This window comes from Symphalangus syndactylus, chromosome 4 (genome assembly GCF_028878055.3).
Source record: "Symphalangus syndactylus isolate Jambi chromosome 4, NHGRI_mSymSyn1-v2.1_pri, whole genome shotgun sequence".
NCBI classification, from domain to species: Eukaryota; Metazoa; Chordata; class Mammalia; order Primates; family Hylobatidae; genus Symphalangus; species Symphalangus syndactylus.
Window position 1 is genome coordinate 162,972,775 of NC_072426.2, and position 25,234 is coordinate 162,998,008.

The 25,234-nt window shown below is 38.1% G+C and overlaps 1 protein-coding gene across 1 annotated transcript; it reads left to right on the forward strand.

The window, feature by feature from the left end:
- FRG1 (FSHD region gene 1) lies at positions 1-23,907 on the forward strand. Its single transcript, XM_055276679.2, has 9 exons — positions 1-847; positions 3,285-3,355; positions 12,358-12,483; positions 13,264-13,321; positions 15,516-15,630; positions 17,829-17,933; positions 21,446-21,537; positions 22,515-22,625; positions 23,794-23,907. Exons 1-9 carry the CDS (start codon positions 786-788, stop codon positions 23,828-23,830), a joined length of 777 nt encoding a protein of 258 aa, XP_055132654.1. The 5' UTR covers positions 1-785; the 3' UTR covers positions 23,831-23,907.
- Positions 23,908-25,234: the final 1,327 nt, after the last annotated feature.

Sequence of the window (25,234 nt, forward strand, 5' to 3'; positions counted from 1 at the left end):
CACCAGCGCTGCACGGCTCCCTCCATGCCTCCGCCCTGTTTCCTTCATCAGACAGGACTAGCCTCCTCCATCTCTGTCCGGCAAAAGCCTGCCCAGCGTTCAAGACCCTCCTCAGATGCCGCCTCCACCATTAGGTTTCTCCTGACCCCTGAGCCTGTAACACGTGCCACCGTAACTCTCCACCTCAGCCCACATTCCCACAGCACTAGCGACGTCCGCGGCCCTCGACATGGCGCTTCATTCTATTTTGGGGTATTTCCTGCTTGCTTCCTGCGCACACAGTCACTCGAGGCACAGCCCCGAGTGACCTGCGCACGAGTGGCCTGCGCTTCCAGCCGCGCTGCCGCAGGCCAGCGAGGGCAGCCGGAGCCGCTTCCCGCCCCCGCAGGGACCATGGCCAGCCGGCAGCCCTAGCGAGAGGCGGTTCCACAGCGCGCCCGGAAGCCCCGCCCCGCCCCGCCAGCACCAGCGCCTCAGGCGGGCTTTCCTCCCCTCCGGGAGGCGCGAATCCTCAGGGGCTCCTCGAGAGAGCGCCAGGGAGCAGCTGCGCGCGGACACCTTTCGGCCCTCTGCGGCCGCCGTAGCTCCCCGGCAGAAACCCGGAAGTGGAACTTTTAGCCATTGAGCGTTTCTGTGAAGACGGAGGCGGGTTCTGGAGAGACGTACGCTGTCAGGGAGTGTTTACTTCGCCTCCACTTCTGTTCCTCCCCGCCCTGATGCTGCTCCGGGTCACATACTCGTCCTGAGCCGGCTTCAGCCTCTCCGCGCAGAAGTCTCCAGGAGCCATGGCCGAGTACTCCTATGTAAAGTCTACCAAGCTCGTGCTCAAGGGAACCAAGGCGAAGAGGTGGGTCCTGCAGCTCGGGCGGGAGCCTCCTGCGTTCTTTTCGGACGCACTCCACCCCCGCGAGTCCGGTGGAAGCCGTGGCGCGGAGAGCCGGCTTCGTGGCCTCCCAGGCTTCGCGCTGGCCTCTGTCCGGGCTGGACGGAGGCCGGGCCGCGGTTCCTGGCGCCTGTGCAGAGAGGGGCAGCCTCCCGCGCGGACGACCCTGAAAACGGGGTAGACGGCGGGTGACCGATGACCCCGTACCCACGAGTTTGGGTCCCCTGAGGCATCTCTCCAGGCCTCTGCCTGGTGGGTCTGCGTTAGTCTGATCTCGTAGTTCATGATAATAACTTCCTTTGTTAGGGATTATTCTTTTCTTCATTGTCTCTTCCTAGAAAAATTATTGATTTTTTTCTAACCTCATATGTAGAGTGAAACCAGGATGAATCACACAGTGGTTGAGGTGTATATGGGCTTTGATAGGGATATGGACTCGAACCTGCACTCTGTCATTTACTGATTTTGTAATTTGTGGCAAATTGGTTAATATGTCTGAACTTCTGTTTACTCATTAAGAGATCAAATATCTGAATCTCCGTTTACACATTTATACTTTCAGACGATTTTTTATACTTTTAGAAGACTGAGAATTAAATGAGAGAACATATATTCAGTAAATAAATTGAGCCAAATGTGAGGAGGAGGTCGTAGTGGTAATTTATTAGCTCTTTAGGAAAAAAATACCTGTGCACTCATATCCCCGCTTTTTTAACTGGCAGATTTGCCCGAGGTTGACTGTACATACAGATGTTGAGCATTTCCTCCTGGTCTCCGTGATAAACAGGTTTTGGTATTTTTAGGCGAGATGGAAAGAAAGTATCAAGGAGTGAGCTGAAGCCACTGGCCTTGAGAACCCTGTCTAGGAGTCTGGCCTCATGAAGATGCCAGAATAAATGACAGGTTTATCCTGAATAAATGTGAGATGTGAATTTCCTGTGAGGAGAGGAGAGTTATCTTCTGAAAACTTTATGATGAAAACGCAGACAAGAGTGTCTTAAGATTATCGTGGCCGGGCGCGGTGGCTCACGCCTGTAATCCCAGCACTTTGGGAGGCCGAGGCGGACGGATCACGAGGTCAGGAGATCGAGACCATCCTGGCTAACACGGTGAAACCCCGTCTCTACTAAAAATATAAAAAATGAGCCGGGCGAGGTGGCTGGCGCCTGTAGTCCCAGCAACTCAGGAGGCTGAGGCAGGAGAATGGCGTGAACCCACGAGGCAGAGCTTGCAGTGAGCAAAGATCGCGCCACTGTACTCCAGCCTGGGCGACAGAGCGAGACTCCGTCTCAGAAAAAAAAAAAAAAAAGATTATCGTAATAATCATAATTAATGCTTATATAGTACCTTCAATGTGCCAAGAAATTGTTGTAGGCGCTTTGCACGTTAACTTTTTTCAAATCGCTCTTGGTTTTTTCTTTTTTTATTGAGATGTAATTCATCATTGTAAAATCCACCCTTTTGTACAGTCAGTGGTTTTTAGTATACATTCAAGAGGTTCACCACTGTCTAGTTGCTCAGCATTTTCATCATCTCAGAAGGAAACGTCCCCCTACCCATTAAAGCAGTCACATCCCATCCTCCCCTTCTGCTAGTCGTTGGCAACCGCTAATCCGCTGTCTATGTGAAATCGCCTATTGTAAATATTTCCTAAGAAAGAAATCATGCAGCGTGGCCTGTTTTATCTGGCTTCTTTCTCTTATAACATTCTCGAGGTTCATCATTGTTGTAGCACTTGTTCCTTTTATGGCTGCATAGTATTCCATTGTATGGATGTAACATTTTGTTCATCCATTCATCAGTTGATGAACATTTGGGTTGTTTCCCCTTTTTGGCTATTGTGACTAATGCTAGTGTGAATATTCTTATGTAAGTATTTTTGTGGGTGTATGTTTTCATTTCCCTTGGGTATACATACTTAGGAGTAAAATTGCTGGGTCATGTGGTAACTCTTTAACTTTTTGAGGAACCCCAAACTGTTTCCTGTAGATGCTGCACCATTTTACATTTCCACCCGCAATGTGTGAAGGTACATATTACCTCTTAAACCTCACAATAGCCTTAAGAGTTAGGTTAAGTTATTATCCTAATTTTTTAAGTGGGGAAGCTGACTCGGAGAGATTCAGTACCTTTTCCAAAAATCACAGAGCTAAGAAGTGAAAGAATCAGGATTTAAAATCTGGCAGTGTGGCTCTACAGTCTGCTTTGAACTCTAACATAATATGTAGAAAGCCTGAAGCAACTTCTCAGTACTGTATTTAAGAGGGCATAGCAATGTAAGTCTTCCTAAATCAATAATTTGTAAATGAAACAGTTTAAAAGACTTCCAAGTTTCAATCTTACGATATTTATCATACAAATTAATATACCTAAACTCATCTATATAAATTATGTCCTGTAGTAAGAAGAAAAAGAGCAAAGATAAGAAGAGAAAAAGAGAAGAAGATGAAGAAACCCAGCTTGATATTGTTGGTGAGTCAGTTTTCAGTGCTCTATTCTGTAAAAGTTAACATTTCTTGAGATCTCATTGAAAATATTTTCCTAGTTAGAAATTTATGATGTATTCATATTTGTCTTAAAGTGCTTAAATATTACCTACAGTCATAAATTCCATTTATTCTTTAGCACAGTAGATGCTACTGATGCCTTTACTTCATTATCAGGAGAGAAAAATTATAACTCTTGACTTAGTAGGCACCGTTAGACTGCTTAATAGCCAGAGATTGTGATACATAATTTTAAAGGCCTAATGTAAATGTTATTCAACCAAATATATTTTACAAGTTATTTTCTTTGCACATGTATGCATTTTAATTGTAGAAGTCTGTTGTCTCTTAAAGGAAGTATCTTCACAGGAAAAATCATTATTTTGTGAACTCTGAAATGAATTAAAATCTTAAATACAACATCAGGGTAGCCTGTAAATGATACTAGAAATAAACTAACCTAAACACACTTAACCAGCCTATTTTCCGTTTAGTTCTTTCCATACATTTTTTTCTCTTTTAAAACTTGGCAAGTTGCATTTTGAATCTTCATAAATTATGGTAACTTAAAAAAATATATACAATATGGAATGGTATAAAGCTAATGTTCTGGAAGAATCATTGCTTTCAAAATGGCAAATCAACAATTCTAAAATTAGGGTAGATATGTAGATGTGGAATTGCTGTGTCAAAGGATAGGTGAAGGTTTAACCATATAAGAAACTGCCAAAAATTTTCTAAAGTGGTTGTGCCATTTTACCCTCCCACCAAGAATGAATTAGTGCTCCAGTTACATCCTTGTCAAGAGTTGATGGTGTTATCAGTCTTTTCTCCCAGTCTGAGTTTTACCTTTTCAGTTTCTTAATGGTGGTTTTTGGATGAGCAGCTTTTTTTTTTTTTTTTTGGCAGAGTCTCACTCTGTCTCCCAGGCTGGAGTGCAGTGGCGTGATCTGGGTTCACTGCAAGCTCCACCTCCCGGGTTCACGCCATTCTCCTGCCTCAGCCTCCAGAGTAGCTGGGAGTGCAGGTGCCCACCACCACGCCCATCTAATTTTTTGTGTTTTCAGTAGCAATGGGGTTTCACCGTGTTAGCCAGGATGGCCAGAAGCTTTTAATTTTTATAAAGCTCAGTTTATTTTTTTTTCTTTTATGGTTACTGCCTTATCTCTTTGCTCTAAGAGATCTTTGCTTACCCCAAAGTCAGGAAAATATTCTACATTGTCTTTTAGAGGCATCATAGTTTTAGTTTTTACATTAAATCTGTCATTCATCTCAAATTAAATTTTGGCATGATGTTGTGAGTTCGGTTTCAAGATTTAATTTTTTTTTTTTGACATCTTGATAGCCAATTGTGCCAGCACCACTGGTGTTTCCTTTTTCCATTAATCCACTTTGGTATCTTCATAAAAAATCAATTAACTTTCTATGTATTGGTCTATTTCTGGACTCTGTTCTATCGATATGTTTGTCTGTTTTTCTGTTGGTATATTTCTCTTGATTGCTATAATTTCATGAAGTCTTGAGATCAGGTAGTGTGAGTCCTCCAACTTTGTACTTACTAACTATTAATTTATTAATTTCTACAGTGAAGCTTGTTTGATTTTCTCGAGAACTGTATTGAGTCCAGATCATTTGGGGAAGAATCAACATCTTAATATTGGGCCTCAATATTTCATAATTTTCAATGTAGCAGTCTTGCATGCCTGTTTAAACATTTATTCTTAAGTATTTTATAATTTTACACTACTGTCAATAGAACCTTTGAATTTGATTTTCCAGTTGTTTTCTGTCAGTATGTAGATATACAATTGATTTTTGTATAGTGACTTTGTAGTCTGATAAGTCTGTTTCACTTATTACTTCTAGTGGTTTGCTTATATAGAAAACTAAGAAATATTCAATTGTGTTTCCTGTGACTATCATTTTACTTCTTTCTTTCTAATCCTTATGTTTTGTCTTTCTTTTTATTGGTTTATTATACTGTCCAGGACTTCCATAGTATTGAACAGAAGTCATGAGAATGGGCATAATTGCATTGTTCCCAAGCTCAGGCAGAAAGCTTTCAGTAGTCCACCATATGGTATGATGTCTGTAGGATCTGCAGAGAAAACCTTTATCAAAATGAGGACATTCCTTTTAAACTTTGTTTCTTGGGAGTTTTTATTTTAGTGGTGTTTAATGCTGTCAGATGCCTCTTTCTGTATCTGTTGAGATGATTATACAGCTTTCTTCATTCTGCCAATGGATTACATTGGTTTCATTTTCAACTTTTAAAGTAACTTTATATCCCTGAGATAAACCCCACTTGGCTGTGGTGCGTTGTCCTTTGGGATATTGCTAGATTTGATTTCTAGGTGTTTGTGTGTGTGTGTGTTTTTTTTTTTTTTTTTTTAAGATTTCTATATTGGTGTTGATGGGAGATATTGGACTTTTGTATCCTTTTCTTGTAATGTCCTTTTTTGATTTTGGTGTCAAGGTGATACTGGGTGTCATAAAATTAGATGGAAAGTGCTGTCTCCTTTCCTATTTTTGGAAATAGCTGTGTGAGATGGGTATGATTTGTTCTTTACATGTTTGATAGAATTCACCAGTGAAGTCAACTGAACCTAGAGGGTTTTGTTTGGTTTGGTTTTAGTTTTTTGTGGGAAAATTAAAAATTTTTAAGAGATATTTTCAGATTTTTTTGTTGTGTCAGTTTTGGTAATTTGTGTCTTTTAAGAATGTTTCATTTCATCTAAGTTGTTAGATTTATTGGCATAAAATTGTTCAGAATATTCCTTTCTTTAATATGCTTTTAATGTCCGTAGAATCTAATCTGTATTGCAGTCTCTTCATATTGGTAATTTGTGTTTTTGCTATTTTTTCCTGGATCAGTCAGTCTAGCTGGAGGTTTCTCAATTCTTTATAAGATCCAGAATCTAATCTGTATTGCAGTCCCTTAATATTGGTAATTTGTGTTTTTGCTGTTTTTTCCTGGATCAGTCAGTCTAGCTGGAGGTTTCTCAATTCTTTATAAGATCATTTATTTTAGATCGTTAATGATCTTTTAGTACAGGTGTATTCAATCTTTTAGCTTCCCTGGGCCACAATGGAAGGAGAAGAATTGTCTTGGGCCACACATAAAATACACTAACGATAAGCTAATGAGCCAAAAAAAAAAAGCAAAAAAATCTTCATAATGTTTCAAGAAAGTTTATGAATTTGTGTTGGGCTGCATTCACAGCTGGCCTGGGCCACATGCAGCTCTCAGGTTGGACAAGCCTGTTTCAGTATTACTTATTTTCTCTCTTTTTCATTTTCTATTTCATTTATTTTCAGTCTTTTTTTTTCCTCCCTTTAACTTATTTTCAGTTTACTTTGCTCTTGTTTTATAGCTTCTTGAGAAGGGAGTTAGACCTCTTCATTCCACTTTAGTTTCAGTTATAGTCAACACATTTTGTTTTCATTTTCATTCCATTCAAAATATTATCTAGTTTTCCTTGTGATTTTTCTTTTCATGGACACATGAGTTATTTAAAAGTGTATTGTTTTTAATTTCTACTACATAGAGATATTATAGGTATGTTATTGTTGCTGATTTCTAATTCATTTATAGTATAGTTGGAGAACATACTTTCTTAGTGAATTTCCATGTACACTTGAAAAGCATGTGTATTCTGCAGATGTTGGTTCAGGGTTTTTTTTTTTTTTTTTGGAGATGGAGTCTCGCTGTTGCCCAACAGGCTGGAGTGCAGTGGCACGGTCTCAGCTCACTGCAACCTCTGCCTCCCAGGTTCAAGTGAATCTCCTGCCTCAGCCTCCGGAGTAACTGGAATTACAGGCACCTGCCACCACACCCGGCTAATTTTTTAAATATTTTTAGTAGAGACAAGAGTTTCACCATGTTGGCCAAGCTGGTCTCAAACTCCTGACCTCAGGTAATCCACGCGCCTCAGCCTCCCAAAGTGGTGGGATTCCAGGTGTGAGCCGTGGTGCCCAGCCAGTTCAGTGTTCTTTAGATGTCTGTTAGGTCAACTGGTAGAACTTGTGACTATGCATATCTTCTGTGTCCTTACTGATTTTTTACTAATCCTACAGTGTATTGAGAGTTATGTTAAAATCTCCAGCTGTAATTCTAGATCTGTCTATTTGAGCAGTTTTTGCTTAAAGTGTTTTGAAGCTCTCATAAGATGTGTACACATTTAGAATTGTTAAGTCTTCCTTATAAATTCAGTCTTTCATTTTCATAATATTTTAACCTTATTTCTGTTAAATGTCTTGATGCCTAGTTAAATTATTTGACCACCCTTTTGCTCCTGTCAAGCCTGGGCCTTTGTTCGTTTGTGCTTATTTATTAGGGTTTTGCCCGTAGACTTAGACAGTGACTCTTACTCTAGGAAAGGTTCATCCTCATGGGCCTCAGCCACATGTTCTAGGCATACTTGGTGAGTTCTCTCCACTCTGCTGTGTCCCAAATTTGTGTGATCTCTGGCATCTCCAGTCAGCCCTCAGCAGTGCCAGCCACTCTGCAGAGGCCTTGTGGAGCCTGCCTACTGCATGCACTCCCCCCAGCCCTTGGCCACAGACCTGCAGAGAACTTTTGCATACTCTTTTGAGGCCTCACCTGTGTGTAGTTCCCTCTTCTCCAGTACTTATTCTATAAACTCCCAACATATTAGCACTGCAAGACTCTCAGCTTAGTGGCATTTCCTCATTTCTGGAGGTCTCTACCTCTCTCCATGTGGTCAAGAAACTGCCATTGGGCAGAAAACAGAAGTGTGTGTGAGATCTGCCTCCTGTGTCTTCCTGTTCTCAAATATCACAGTCCTGTTCTGCCTGTGTTCCAATCCCCAGAAAAAGTTTTCTCAAATACTGTATCCAGTTTCAGTTTTCTGGTTGGGAAAGGAAGTGGGAGGTGGAAAGGATGGTGGGAGGGGAAGTCCATCTTGGCTGGAAGAGGAAGTCCTTCTGCATCTTTTTCTCTTTGTCCTTCCACCTTCTTTTGCATTGTGGATTTTCTAAACTTGCCGTATAAGTAAGCATGTGCCTATTTGTGAAGGGAAAGAAAAAAACCTTTTAATTTTTTAAAGCTGTTCTGTTGGTTCCTCACAAGGATCTGAAGGGATTGGTAAATAGGATGAAAGAAATTCTGTCTTTCACATGGAGATACCATGTGTGACATTAATAAACACGAGCATGTCTGTAAGCAAAGAGTTTCACTGAGCTCTGCTAGATTAAGAAGCAGTTGGACTTACAACATCGTAGTTTGCAAAACACATATTTTACCCAGGAACTAAAGTTAAGTAAGCTATGGGTTAATAGAAGGTCTGTGAAGGGTACTTAGACTACAGTAAGATTGGGGAAGAAAATTCCATTTCCAAATCTAAGATATATCATTCCTTTGTGCCAAACACATAATGAAGGTAGAGATTTAAGGGGGCCCTTAGCACAGAAGCACTGGGTTAGTCAGAAGGTGAGGTGAGCTGTCACACAGCCTTGATGCTAGAATGAGGGTGACCTGGTAGTATCTTATCAGCCATGACACTGGTGCATCGGGCCTTTTTTTTTTTTTTTTTTTTGAGACAGGCTCTTGCTTTGTTGCTCAGGCTGGAGTGCAGTGATGTGATCATGGCTCAGTGCACCCTCGACCTCGTAGGCTCAAGCAATTGTCTCACCTCAGACTCCCGAGTAGCTGGGACCACAGGCTCCTACCACCATACCCAGCTAATTTCTTAATTTTTTTGTAGAGATAGGGGTCTCCTTTTGTTGCCTAGGCTGATTTTGAACTCCTGGGCTTAATTGATTCTCCTGCTTCCACCTCTCAAAGTGCTGGGATTACAGGCATGCCAGACATGTAAACATTCTAAACTATGTGAAAATGTGTGAAAAGCTTTGTCATGCATTGTGAGACAACACAGCAGGAATATTTGACTATCTGCCTAAGGTTCAAAAGGAAATAACTTTAAGCGTGTGTCTAAATAGCAAGTAATGTTTTAGAGCGGATTCTCTTAAATTCAGCTTGGGCGTCTGCAGCATATACACAGCTTGAGCTGTAACCTGACGTAGAGACAGGCAACTTCAGTGCCCACTGTTGTTAGGATCCACTGTTTTTTCACAGCTAAAACCCCAGAGTGGCACTGTTAAGTATTATGTTATGTTACTTTAGTCGTTAAACATATAAGCATATTTCCAAAGGGTGAATGGAGGCCACTTGCAGAAAATAGGCAGAATGCTCACATTTAAGTCTTGATGATACTATGTTTAGCTTTCTTATTCTTTGAAATCTCATTGAGAAAAAATACTGGCATCTGCTCAAAGTAATTTCTTTTTCAGTTGACAATATTATAAGTAATGTTATTGTATCATTTCCCTACTTGAGACAGAGTGTGAAAATTTTGAAGAGCTTGTCTGCCAGAAATTTCTTCTTTTGCAAAACATTAATGAGATATTATATTGAAATGATTTTATTTAATATTAAGTGTACTTGGTCAATGTGGCATAGAACATACAAAATAAATCTAATTTAAAATCATTAACTATTATATTTATAAGAAAGACTTGCTGATCATAACACTGTTGATAGTGATTCTGAATAAAGCATTATTTCTTTTCCTGAAAACGATTGTAGCTATAACTCAGTCATCCAAATTGCCATTAGTTTTATTGCTTTTTAATTGTCTTTAGCTGAAATTTTAATTTTGATTTTCTTTTTCTCCGTTGGTTTTGTGTGTGTATGGAGGTAAAATATATAGAATATAGAATTTGCCAGTTTTTCTATTTTTAAGTGTACACTTCAGTGGCATTTAAATACATGCACCATTTTACCTTCCCACCAGCATTGCACAGGGTTTCAGTTTCTCCACATCCTGCCCAACATTTGTTTTTCTGGTTTTCTTGGTTTCTGTTGTTTGTTTGTTTCGATAATAGCTATTCGAATGGGTGTGAAGTGGTATTGCATTATGGTTTTGACTTACATTTCCCTAGTGACTAGTGATGTTCAGTGTCTTTTCAAGTGCTTATTGGCCATTTGTATATCATCTTTGGAGCAATGTTCGTGTACGTCCTTTGCCCAGTTTTGAACTGTGGTATTTGTCTTTTTGGAGTTCTCTATATAGTCTGGATATTAATTCCTTATACTGTATGTAGTTTACAAATATTTTCTCCATTCTCTGGGTTGCCTTTTACTCTGTTGACAGCGGTTCTTGATGCACAAAAGTTTTTAATTCTGATAAAGTCCAGTTTGTCTATGTTTTCTTTTGTTGCCTGTGCCTTTGATGTTCTATACAAGAAATCATTGCCAATTCATTGTCATGAAGCTTTTCCCATTTTCTTCTAAAAGTTTTCTAACTTTAGCTCTTACATTTAGGTCTTTGGTCTATTTTAAGTTACTTTTTGTATTTGGTGTTAGATAAGGGTCCAACTTCATTTTAGCTAAAATTTTATGTATTTTAAAATTATGGAAAGCATGAAATGTTTAGTTGAATAGAAAATTTTGTGCAGTGTAATTAACTGAATCTTTAAAACCTTTTTATTATGGAAATATCCAAACTATTCCATACATAGAAGAATATAATGAGTCCCCCATGTGCCCAGGCCCCAGCATTAATTATCAATATTTTGCCAGTCTCGTTTGATTTACACACACAGCCACACACACATTTTTTCCTAGAAAATTTTAAGTAAAATCACAGATATTATGTCATTTTACCCATAAGTACATAAAAATATATTTCTTAACATGGTATGTCTTTCTCTCATCGCCTGTTTTGTTCTTTATTTTTATATATTATACTATGTCATTATCAGACCTTGTAAAATTAACAAGAATTCCTTAATATGTCATATCCAGTTAATGATTGACTCATTTCTACTCTAGCTAACGTACAATTTAGGAGGAGGTTTGAGGATATTTTTTAACATTAAGATACAAACTTACAACAACTGCTTACATAATTGTTCCTAGAGTCTAACATTTCTATTGGCAAATTGGAAATTAATATACATAGACATAGATTCTGCTCATTTTACTTTCAATCTAAAATCATAGTTAAGATTACTGGCCAGGCGCAGTGGCTCACACCTGTAATCCCAGCACTTTGGGAGGCAGAGGTGGGTGGATCACGAGGTCAGGAGTTTGAGACCAGCCTGGCCAATGTGGTGAAACCCCGTGTCTACTAAAAATACAAAAAAAATTATTTAGGCATGGTGGCAGGCACCTGTAACCCCAGCTACTCGGGAAGCGGAGGCAGAGAATTGTTTGAACCCGGGAGGCGGAGGTCGCAGTGCGCCGAGATCGCATCACTGCACTCCAACCTGGGCGACAGAGCGAGTATCCATCTCAAAAAAAAAAAAAAAAAAAGATTGCTATGCTAGAAAGTCTTCCCGTAGAGGCATTTTTAAGAAACATTATGATCGGCATTGCCTCTGGAAAGCAGGCATGAATAGATGGCTGGGGTCTATAAGAGAGACCGTTCTCTATATATCACTTTGTACCTTCACATGTTGCCTTTGTTTTGTTTTGGTCTTTTTTTGAGACAGGACCTTGCTGTGTCACTCAGGCTAGAGTGCAGTGGCGTGATCATAGCTCACTATAACCTTGAACTCCTGGGCTCAAGTGATCCTCTTTCCCCAACTCCCCGAGTAGCTAGGATTACAGGCATGCACCCCCGTGCGTGGATGTATGCTGCTATTTTGTGTTTTAAAAACCTAATCCTGACTGTGCTGGTAGTCGCATGAATCTTTGCACATACATGCAAACAAGTACATGTAAAACTGGTGAAATCTGAATAAGGTCCATGGATTATATCAATGTCAGTTTCCTGATTCTGACAGTGTATGATACTTATGCAAGATGTCATCATTGAGACAAAGTGAGTAAAGGATATGTGAGATCTTTGTATTATTTCTTACAACTGCAAAATAAAAAGGTTTTAAAACTAAGTTATAACAAAAAAAGAACTCTGTGTCAAAACTAAAATATAAAGTTGAAATATTGATTTTATTTTTTAGGAATCTGGTGGACAGTAACAAACTTTGGTGAAATTTCGGGAACCATAGCCATTGAAATGGATAAGGGAACCTATATACATGCACTCGACAACGGTCTTTTTACCCTGGGAGCTCCACACAAAGAAGGTTTGTGTCTGGAAGGGAAGAGGCTGCCACAAGTGTAGATTTTAGGACATTCATTCACTTAGGCCAAACTCTAACTAGTCTCAAACATTTTCCAAAGGAATGGAACCATTGCATTTGACTCTTCCATTTCTTTTTAATTCCTTAATATTTACCAGCCATTGGCAAGTCCCTCTTTCTAATATAAGCATTTGAAAACATTCCGTATAGTTCCAGAAGAGTATCTTTGGAAATCAAAACAAGATGAATAATTAAAATAGTAAGTGGAAAGAAAAAAGAAAACCTATTTGAGTCAAAATGTTTGAATTTCTTTTTTATTCAGACCTATTGCCAAAACTAACCTGGGTGTATTTAACAATTTGAAGTTTCCTCATTTTCTTTAGCCCACTAGAGGAAGCACTAATGAGATACAAAGTAATTAGAAGATAAAAAGCAGTATCATTTGGTCAGCAAAGCCATCCCTTGAATAGATGAAAGCATTTAGCTTTTTAAATAAGTGCTTGTTTATGATTGTATTTTAAAACATAAAGAGAAGCTATCTCAAAAGTTATTAAATAAGCATTATATCACCTTGTCTTACTCAGTATATAAAATCAGCACTGTAGTTAAAAGAAGGTAAAATAGATCTTGATTCCAAAGATACAGTATTACAGTGACATCAGTATATCTGAATATTCCTACATTTAATTGCAGAAGAAAATAGCCACATTTTTTAAAGCAAAATAATGTCTTTATATTTATAGCAAATGTCAAATTTATTTTCAAATGTTTTTTCTCCAATAGTTGATGAGGGCCCTAGTCCTCCAGAGCAGTTTACGGCTGTCAAATTGTCTGATTCCAGGTGAGCTCATGTTGTCATATAATTAGTAACCAGTTATTTTAAAAATTTAATTGTATTCATTAAAAATTTTAGTATCTGTCTTAAGCCCACAGGGTAATTTTGATATAAAAAACAAAATCGCTTTTTTTTTTTTTTTTTTTTTGTGAGTCAGAGTCTTGCTGTGTCTCCCAGGCTGGAGTGCAGTGGCGCTATCTCGGCTCACTGCAAGCTCCGCCTCCTGGGTTCACGCCATTCTCCTGCCTCAGCCTCCTGAGTAGCTGGGACTACAGGCGCCCGCCACCACGCCCGGTTAGTTTTTTGTATTTTTAGTAGAGACAGGGTTTCACCGTGGTCTCGATCTCCTAACCTCGTGATCTGCCCGCCTCGGCCTCCCAAAGTGCTGGGATTACAGGCATGAGCCACCGCGCCCGGCCTAAAATAGCTTTTTTGAAAAGTAGATTTTGTGATCTACTTTTAATGGGTTTCCTATCAATATATAATGCTAGGCTGGAAAAAAAATATGTAAGTTAAAAATGAAGATTAATAATTTCACACACCGAATAAGATAGATTAAAAAATAAATAGTACAAAACTTGGTTCACTGTTGCTATGATATTTAAACTCACTGTTTGGAAGTCCAAAGGCAAACAGGAAGACTAAAAAAAGGAATATTGTTGAAACCAGCAGAGAATGTTACAGAATCATAACGACCAAAAGAATGTTTTTACTCACTATTTTTACAGTCATTTTATAAAGTAACCTTTTTTATTCTCACCTTGTGCAAAAGTATAGAATGATTCTTTGGGTAGAAGATACTGAAAGTGAATTTACATATTTTAGTAATTGGTTACATCAATATGATAATGATTTCTGTTATATAATCATTAATGTATAAAGGAGTAAATGTCAATTCTGGCATCCCAGGAGATTCTCGGTAAGGTAAAAGATTAGAAATCATAATTTTAAAAAATCACATTAAGATAATTATTTCTGTACTTTCTTTGAAAGTCTGATAAGTATGGTGAAAGACAAAGAATAAAAGCAGAGGAAGAAAAAATTCAATAGTTTTAAACTGCTTTACAATTATAAACAAAAAAGGATTATAAAGAAAATTAACTGACAAATGAGGAAAATATTTGCAACAATCTTAATAGGCAGTGAGTTCTTACTCTTCATATGTATCTTATATAGAATTCATAGCACTGAAGACCCTAGTAGAAAAATTGCAAACAATCAGATCTCAATAGAAAAATGGACAAGGGACATTACCAGATAATCTAAAAACTAAAAAGGAAAGGAAAAGAAAAACAATCGTTATTCTAGTTGACTACTAAAATGCAAATTTATAGGATACTGTTTTTTCCATATCAGGTTTTCAAGTATTTTTTTAAAGTCATAATGTTTAAAAAAAAAATCCGTGATACAAAACATACTCTGTTAATTTGAGGTAAGAATGTAAATGGAAGCAGCATTTTCTGGAAAACAGTTTGATGACATTCGAACTTTATACCCTTCGATCCAATTATTTCTAGGAATTTTTTCTAAGGATAAAACAGTTTTATTTATAGAATAGATGTACATAGAACTATTTATAATAAGAGAAAAAGTAAGTTTTAGTAATGTATTGAACTGTATAACTAAAGAGGTATAATTAAAGAATGATGAATTTTGAAAATATTATGTAATATATAAGGCACAATGCTTATATTTAAAAAGCACAATATAAAACTAAATTTAAAACTGCACTGTCCAACATGGCAGCAACTAGTCACATGTAGCTTTTTTTTTTTTTTTTTTTAAAGGCACAGAGTCTCACTCTGTCACCCAGGCTGGAGTGCAGTGGTACGACTGTATCTCATTATAACCTCAAATTTCTGGGCTCAAGCAATCCTCCTGCGTCAGCCTCGCAAGTAGCTGGTATTACATGTGCACGCCACCATGCCCAGCTAATTTTTTAAATTTTTTGTAGAGATGGGGTCTCACTGTGTTGTCCAGGCTGATCTTGAACTTCTTGCCTCAAGCAATTCTCCTATTGGCCTCCCAAAGCACAGAGATTACAGGAGTGAGTCACCACTCAGCCACATGCAGCTTGGAATATGTCTAGTCTGAAATTTTAGATATGTACACACCCACACACATACACATGTCCTGTTTTGATGTTCTATAATTAATTTTCTCTCAGTTTTTAACTTTTATCTATCTTATTAATGTACAGAATTGCCCTGAAATCTGGCTATGGAAAATACCTTGGTATAAATTCAGATGGACTTGTTGTTGGGCGTTCAGATGCAATTGGACCAAGAGAACAATGGGAACCAGTCTTTCAAAATGTAAGTGCTGTTATTGTTCATAAAAACTTCTTGTCAGTTTAACAGAAAGTCTGTAACAGTCAATCATAATATATTTACAAAGTAGGATACAATAGTATAATACATTAAATCGGAATAAATCAATAAGAACATAGAGCCTTAAAGAGATCTCAAAATGCAATGCAACAAAAATAGCATTAGTACTTTTGCCCACAATTATTTCTGTATACCCCTAGTGCCTAGATATGGATCTCATTTCCATTAAAGAACCAGTCAATTTTAGGTCTCAGAGTAGGAAAACAGAATAGTTCCTAAGTATCTTCTTTGTAGCAGACATCATGGATGCTTTCAGAAACATTCGAGACTGTCAGCGAACAGTAGAGCTTGCTAAGACCAAGTTGTGACAATTTGTGCATAAAATAAATAATAGTTCATTGAAGTAAATTATCTCTAAAAGACTTTCAGTTTATAAGCTTAAAATAGTGTACAAAAAGATAGTTTTAATATAAGAAAAAAGATATATACTAATTCTTAATTTTAGTAAGTAGACAGTTGTAGTATATGTATGTTTTGTTAAATCTTTGTTGATACAGAATATATAATTTCCTTTTTCTGTTTGAGAAGATTGAACAAAAATATGTGCTAAACAGTCTTTAAAAAGTAGATAACTATATCAAAACAGTAAGGACCAATGGGCACTACGCAGAACAAGCAAATAGAAGATAAGCTCAGCCCTAGTAGTAGCTTTGGTAGTATACACTAATGAAAATAGGAACTCAGAGTGTTTTCTAAGATGACAGATTAAACAAACATCCCCCTAGAAAGAGATAATCACTTAGACTGATTTCCTCACCCCCTAAGATAAAATCTTAAGTCAGTGACTTGAAAACTATTTTGACCCAACCCATTGAGAAATGCATTTTTACATTGCAGCCCAGCACACACATATGTATAAATGAAGCAAGAGTTGTGCTGAACAATACTTATCCGTTATGCACCTTGATATTTCTTATTCTCTTTTACCCCTTCCTCTGTGTGTCTGTGTGTATTCCTTCCCCCGCCCCCCATACGGTTCAGGAAACACTACATTGAAACACTACATCGATTTCATGACCCGCTAATGTGTTGAACCCCTTTGAGATGATCCTACTAGTTATGATGGGATACTTGTAATAAAAGTTACACCGGTAGAAAAGGCCAATATATCCTAAGGCCTTAGGTGATGACTTAGGTAGTACTAATAATACAACGCTTTAGGAAAGTTCATTTCATTTTATTTTTAGGAAGGACACTAAGTTTCAAAAATTTAAATTTAAATGAAAGAGGGTCTTAAAACTCTATTGCAAAAAGGACTCAGCTGAATAATCTGTGGCACAGGTTTAAATTGTCTTGGACCACCCTGCCATGTTCCAGGGCTCACCAAGAGCCATCCAGATGAGAGACCACCCAGCCCTTGTGACCTTGACTAAGAAATTAAATCCATGTTATCAGCACTTTTTTAACTGGATGTGATATAAGGTTAACATATTTTGTAATCATTGTATTTATAAATATTTGTCTAAATGTTATGGTATTCCAAGTTTTCCAAAAGAATCAACCGAAGTTATAAACGTTATATTTGTTAAGGGAGTTAAGCTAACCAAATTTATAACCCAGATTTAGATACACAAGAAAATCAGTCTTTAAAGTTTTAATAGAAAGCAGTGTAATATATCAAACATAAAACAACTAAAAAAGTATATGAATATTTTCACACACAAAAGTCCCTCAGACATTGATTCTTAAATTCAAAACACCAAAGGCATTGTATATACCTTTTCATGTTTCCTAATTGTGAAGAAAATAAATTTTACTTAAAATGCTAATATTTGAATAAAGTATGCATTCATAATTATGTTGTCTTTAATTTTTCAAACTGAACTAAATCAGATCTTCAGTAGATCTTTTAGAAAGGAAGCAATCCTACCTCATCTAATTAGAATTTAGTCCTACTAGGAAGATATGCTACAAATGTTTATTGTGGTAATCTTTGAATAGTAAAATGATAGGTGATTTTGGTTTCCTTTTCTATATGTTCTTGTATTATATTTTTCAGGTTTTTCTCTTAAGTTTTTCTGTGATTTTTAAATCAGGGAGAAAAAATTAATCCAGTCTAAACACTTAATGTTTCTTCTACAAGAAGTATCCTCATGGCTATTTTGTTATTTTGTTTCACTTAGGGGAAAATGGCTTTATTGGCCTCAAATAGCTGCTTTATTAGATGCAATGAAGCAGGAGACATAGAAGCAAAAAGTAAAACAGCAGGAGAAGAAGAAATGATCAAGGTAATGATGACATTTTATACAGATAACTACATTCACACATGCGATGTGACTGTATCTCTTTAAAATGTTAAATGGTCATTTACTGTCACTTTATACAATGTGGCAGAGAAATGAGTGCATCTAGGAGATACCTTGCCATTATCTCCATGGATTAGTATCTTTTTCTGGTAGTTCCACATGCTCTTTTTAGGCTTTCATGTTTTCTTACATTTTAAAATCTAATTTTTAAAATAGATAACGTATACATGTGGTCCAACATTTTCAAATAAAAGCATGTGAAGACATATGCCTGCCATGCATCTTACTCACCTGTGTCCCAGCTCCTGTTCCTCTTTCCCTTTTTTATAGCCTAAAATTTCTTTATAAACATATGAATATATTTATAATTTTCAACTGTTTTACACTAAAGGTAGCCTCCTCTATAGTCTTCTAGACTTTTTTTTTCCTTAAAATCATTTTGGAGAGTTTTCTACTATTAGTTTAAATGTAGAAAGTTTTTTTCTTGCTTTTCCTCTCTCAGCAGCCACATAATATTCCATTTTAGGGATGTACCTTTATTTAGTCTCTTATAGATGAAAATTTAGGCTGTTGCCAGTCTTTTGCTCTTATAAACAGCGCTGCAGTACATAACATTGAATATGCATCAATTTGTAGATGTGCGGGTGGACCTGAAGATAAATTTCCAGAAGGAGAATTACCAGGTCGGGGTATATGCATTTGTATTTATGTAATGCTTGAGCTTATGTGATGATAGTCACATCATAGCAGAACTTCTGGGGCCTTAGCCCTCACATTTTAAAAATATTTTTATTAATAGTACCAGTCCTTCTTTGCATTAGGAGAAACATCACACAAAACATTTTTATTTTTAAAATTTGTGTGCGTCACTAAGCTGGAAATAAAAGTTCCATATTCCAGGCTAAATTCCCTCATCTGTAGTCAGATGCGTTATCCATTGCACCACTGGCCTGTGCCCTCCCTAATCCTCTTTGTTTTACATCACTGTAAAAGTTACACAGACATCTTCATATCAAGGTGAAATTCTAAATAACACTGTTAATATAACCTAGATAAATCAGGTAGTTAATTGGAATTTGATGAAAACATTTAAGGCTTTTTTAGACTCACAAAAGCCACTGATCTTTGATTATAAACGTATACCAAGATGTGTCTGAAGAATAAATCCCCCCTTATTGACACATGGTTTTTCTGTTTCTTGGCATTCTGTCCCAGTAATGAGCATCCTGAACCTTGCTTTGTCTGTCTCTGTTGGGAATCACAGGTTGCATCCAGTCTGACCCAGATTTGCTCTGTAAGGCATTGTGGGGACCGGAGTGGAAGGCTCTAAGAGGGGGGCAAATGCCTTTTCTAAAATGCCTTTCATTCTTATTAGAGCATAAAAATTTGTTACATTTTTCTCTACTACCAGTGCAATTTAAAAGCATCTATCAAATCTCTATACGTGCTTCATGTTAGATTTCTGGTTATATTTTTTTTTAGAATAGTCTTGATTTCAAATAATTTCAAATCTAAAGCTCAAACAATTTCAATCTAAAATGTAGGTATTTTCTTATAGAGAATGGAAATGTTATATTTTTTCATTGCATGTACCCAGCACATGCGTTGTAGTCTTGAATTTCCATAATGCCCCTGTGAGGTGGATGTGAGCTCAGCGTTACAGACAAGACGACAGCCTCTGATCCTCCTTACATCCTCGTAGTTTTTGTCAGTCAGTTCATGGAAATCACAGTGATTTCAAGGTGTGGTAAGACAGGATGTGTACCCAGGCCCAGCTGACTCCAGAGGCCACTCTCAATATTTCATAGCACATTGCTTCTCAGGAAACAGGTCATTGGGGAAATGCAGATGGGTTTGTGACTTACATTTATATTTTATTGTGTGTTTAAATTATTTTGCATCTGGATATCATCACAAAAGTGTTATTGAAGGCAACAATTGCAAATATATGTGCAGTGCTTTGCACTTATACAAAGATACACAAAGACTGCGTTTTTCACTATTTAAAGCAATTTTCAGATGAAATACAAAGTTTTCTGGGTCTCTTTGGCTAGTCAAGTACCTGGAATCTCTGAACAGTGATTATTTAGGACTCTTTTCCTTTACCATTTAATTGCAGGCTCTCCTAAATCTCTGTCAGCCCTTCGCCTTTATGACCTTGCCTTATCTACCAGAACACAGGTCCCCCTTACTAAAGGTAGCCTTGTGTTACCTGTCAGCCCTTCACCTTTATGACCAGAACACAGATCCCTCTTACTAAAGGTAGCCTTGTGTTACCTGTCAGCCCTTCACCTTTATGACCAGAACACAGGTCCCTCTTACTAAAGGTAGCCTTGTGTTACCTGTCAGCCCTTCACCTTTATGACCAGAACACAGATCACTCTTACTAAAGGTAGCCTTGTGTTACCTCTGTCAGCCCTTCACCTTTATGACCAGAACACAGATCCCTCTTACTAAAGGTAGCCTTGTGTTACCTGTCAGCCCTTCACCTTTATGACCAGAACACAGGTCCCTCTTACTAAAGGTAGCCTTGTGTTACCTGTCAGTCAGCCCTTCACCTTTATGACCAGAACACAGATCACTCTTACTAAAGGTAGCCTTGTGTTACCTCTGTCAGCCCTTCACCTTTATGACCAGAACACAGGTCCCTCTTACTAAAGGTAGCCTTGTGTTACCTGTCAGCCCTTCACCTCTATGACCAGAACACAGATCCCTCTTACTAAAGGTAGCATTGTGTTACAGGCCCTAGCAGGGAATGTTTTCAGGTTTGGGATCCCTCTAATCAAAACTGTCACAAAGATGTCTTTGGTCATTGGCACAAACACGTTATTTGTCATCACTTTCTAAGCAGCCCTGGAACTGGACTCTGGCCACAGAGATCCCTTAGGAGACATGAGTCCTTACCATTGCCAGTTGCCTGTTCTGTGGGTGATCCTAATTGTTGAATGCAGATCAATTAACTTATGACATGTGATAGTAAACATCTATCCAAACTTAGGAGGATATAAGAATCTAGTAAAAGAGGTGGGTTCCAATTAATTAAAAACAAGTTGTGTAATGTTAAAAGTTTTAATACTTTGGTAATAGTCTGTGCAACATAAAATAGCTATTAAGCTTTCAGTCTGATCAAATGAACAGTTGTCTACTAGGGATAATTTGATCCTAGTATATTCACTTGGAGGACAAAATTAAATTAGTTAATGATTGCTTTATTGCCTAGCAGGATCTGATGTGTAAAATGTTTCTCAAATAATTTTGTCTGTAGTGTTTCTGACACAAGGGCTGCAGAGGAAGCATGTGATAGCACTTACTTACTCATAGATTATATATATGAAGTAAAAACACATAGCCAGAACCTTTTTCTGAATATAGTTGCTCAGTTAATTTTTTTCTTCTGCATAAGAAATCATCTCGAATGTTCTTACGTGATATGTAAAGTGGAGAAGATGGAAGATAAACATATAACCCATTGGATTCTCTTTTCCAATATCTAGATTAGATCCTGTGCTGAAAGAGAAACCAAGAAAAAAGATGACATTCCAGAAGAAGACAAAGGAAACGTAAAACAATGTGAAATAAATTATGTGTATGTATTCTTTTCCTTTCAGACCTACAGATTTGACAGTGAAGTGCTTCTCAAAGTGCTTTCAAAATAAATTACCTAATTAGCTGGGGATGGGGGGGCATGCCTATAGGCCCAGCTACTCGGGAGGCTGAGACAGGAGGATTGAGCCCAGGAGTTCAAGGCTGCAGTGAGCTCTGATCACCACCGCATTCCAGCCTGGGTGGCAGAGCAAGACCCTGTCTGAAAAAATAAAACTGATTGACAAGAAGATACAACACAATGTGGCCTCTAGGACAGAGCACTGAGTTAAATGCTTTTCTTTTCTTGAGGCTTCAGTTTTCCTAATCATCCTATCAGCTCTCAAAGCTAGTCACTCGGGTTAGTCAATCTATTCATTCATAGAATGGGTATGTTGCCAGTCAAAGGGTGTGCTATGGCCAGGACACAGGGGACTCCAGCCAGCATGCCCTACTAGAAGTGGGGCCTTGTGCTACCCAGCCAATGAGTGGCCCTCCTCATGAGAGGTCACGAAGGTCATCTTTGTTGAAAAGCTCCAGCTTATTAAAAAAAAAAATACAATTAGACCTTTTTTTTCTCTCCCCCAAGACGGAGTCTTGCTCTGTCCCCCAGACCGGAGTGCAGTGGCATGATCTCGGCTCATCACAACCTCTGCCTCCCAGGTTCATGTGATTATCCTGCCTCAGCCTCCCAAGTAGCTGGGACTACAGGTGCACACCGCTATGCTCGGCTAATTTTTGTATTTTTGGTAGAGACGGGGTTTCACCATGTTGGCCAGGCTGTTCTCAAACTCCTGACCTCGAGTGATGCGCCTGCCTCGGCCTCCCAAAGTGCTGGGATTGCAGGCATGAGCCACTGCGCCTGGCCTACAATTAGACTTTTTTAATAAGTGAAAAAAATTAACAGTATTTATAAATTTAATAGTAAATATGTATAATAAGAGTTTGAGGTATTTTTCAATGAAGACATTTTCTTTGCAGAAAGAAATTTCAGAGCTTCCAAGACCACAAACTTAAAATAAGTAAAGAGGACAGTAAAATTCTTAAAAAGGCTCGGAAAGATGGATTTTTGCATGAGATGCTTCTGGACAGGTAGCTATTTATTTACTTATTTCCACTATTTTCAGTAGCCAATAGAAATGGCATGTAGAAAACCTACATTCTCTTAAATTACTGTAGTTTTCACATTTTTATCTTTATTTCTAATTTATGAGTGTGGCAATATTACCTAGAGAGGACATCATAAGTTTGGGAAAAGACTGTCAAAGAAAGGATATCTAAAAAATATAACCGATTCTAACCAAGTATATACTTTAAGAAATTCAGGTTTGACTGTATCTACTTCATAAATTTATCATTATAACTATTAGAACCAGAATTAGAAAGAAGCAGTTTGACTAATATAAAAATTATGTGGATTCTGTTATAGTAGTTCAGGTTCCTTAAAAGAAGAATAGAGCAACTAAAAAACTAAGTATAAAAGCTAAACAAGTGAAATTGAAGCAGTTGTAAGATTTGGAAGAGTGCAGGATGTTTATCATAGCACATTATTAATATTTGTTACTCTTCCTAGGTAGATAAGTAATGTCCTAGATTTACGACATAGAAAAACAGGTAGAGACGTTTAGCTGTGGGTGTACAAGTATAAATCAATTAAGTGCCAGATTTTGATAATCACCAGCCGCTCATTCAGGTCCTATGTTGCAAAGTTACTCTTACCCTTTTTTTTTTTTTTTTACATTACTTGATAAAGGCAATGTTTAAAATTACATATTTCCTGTTAACTAGCTGGTAGAGTTCATACCTAAAGTCAGTAAATAATGTTAAGAATTTTTTCCAGCTGAGGAAATGAATATGTATCCAGTTGTAAGAAATCAAGAAAAGGATAAAAAATATAATCAGGATGTGGACTCTAAAACAGAATAAGCTCTATGTCCTGTAACTTTTATCACTTGTAATAATACAGCATTCTCACCCTGTTAAATGGAAATTTAGTGCACCCTTAAATTCTGGAATAATTAAAATTGCTATTTGGATTGAACAAGCCCTTAGGCAACATTTATTGAATATTAGGAAATAACTTTTATAAGATTAGAATCCATTTTTTATAGAAACCAAATTTAAAAGTATACATATTTTAATATAAGTGTTGTAATAACCAAAATTGAACAGTTTTAAAGCTTTTTATATTTAGTAGCAGTTGAATACGTATGGCATGTTTTACATAGATTAATTTTATTATTTTTCTTTGTTTAAACAGGAGAGCCAAATTGAAAGCCGACAGATACTGCAAGTGACTGGGATTTTTGTTTCTGCCTTATCTTTTTGTGTTTTTTTTTCTGAATAAAATACTCAGAGGAAATGCTTTTACAGAGTTCTTGAGTTGTTGTGAAATGATTGTTTAGCTAGTGGCTAGTTTAACAGGATTAAACAAGTTTAATCAGGATTCTTCATGGATGTACTTTTTAGCTAACTACAGTTTTTCACATGGAAATGAAACTTACAGTACACATTTAACGTACCACAGAATTTTTTTCTGGATTTCCTGTCCTGAAGCATGAAGTGTACTAGAAACCAGTTCTTCCTGCGCTACTTGTGGAGTCTTGTCTTACTGGATCATAATCTTACTTTACTTTATATGATAGATGCTTAATCAGTGCCTTTAATAGGAAGTTAGAAACTCCCAATCCAATCAACAAGGCTTTGGTTCTACCTCCTAAGTACTACCCAGATCACAGACAATCCAAATATCAGAACTACGGGCTGGGCAGAGAGGACAAATCATCTATTAGGGAGTGGGACAGAAAGTGGAAGCATGACAAAGGAGCAAGTAGGCTCAGAACAGACAGGAGAGTAGTACTGGGGAAGCTCCCTGCTGAGGACAGGTTAGCCACAGTGGATAGGTATGTGACACCTTTGTCCTCATGGGCTGGAATGAAGCTGATAAGAGAATAGGAACAGCTCCAGTCTTCAGGTCCCAGTGTGAGTGACGCAGAAGACGGGTGATTTCTGCATTTCCCAACTGAGATACAGGGTTCATCTCACTGGGGAGTGTCAGACAGTGGGTGCAGGACAGTGGGTACAGCACACCGAGCATGAGCCAAAGCAGGGCAAGGTATCGCCTCACCCGGGAAGCACAAGGGGTCAGGGAATTCCCTTTCCTAGTCAAAGAAAGGGGTGACAGATGGCACTGGGAATATCGGGTCACTCCCACCCTAATACTGCACTTTTCCAACAGTCTTAGCAAATGGCACGCCAGTAGATTATATCCCACACCTGGCTCAGAGGGTCATATGCCCAAGGAGCCTCGCTCATTGCTAGCACAGCAGTCTGAGATCAAACTGCAAGGCAGCAGCAAGGCTAGGGGAGGGGCGCCCACCATTGCTGAGGCTTCAGTAGGTAAACAAAGCAGCCGGAAAGCTCGAACTTGGTGGAGCCCACTGCAGCTCAAGGTGGCCTGCCTGCCTCTGTACTGTAAGTAGACTCTACCTCTGGGGGCAGGGCATAGCCAAACAAAAGGCAGCAGAAAACTCTGCAGACTTAAATGTCCCTGTCTGACAGCTTTGAAGAGAGTAGTGGTTCTCCCAGCACGCAGCTGGAGATCTGAGAACGGACAGACTGCCTCAAGTGGGTCCCTGACCCCCCCGAGTAGCCTAACTGGGAGGCACCCCCCAGTAGGGGAAGGCCGACACCTCACATGG

Excerpts from the sequence above, each read along its gene's own strand:
- FRG1 (XM_055276679.2), top strand. The coding sequence starts at position 786 with ATGGCCGAGTACTCCTATGTAAAGTCTACCAAGCTCGTGCTCAAGGGA. Across the intron at positions 13,322-15,515 it reads GTCAAATTGTCTGATTCCAG|AATTGCCCTGAAATCTGGCT; the intron begins GTGAGCTCATGT and ends ATTAATGTACAG. Across the intron at positions 22,626-23,793 it reads CATGAGATGCTTCTGGACAG|GAGAGCCAAATTGAAAGCCG; the intron begins GTAGCTATTTAT and ends TTGTTTAAACAG.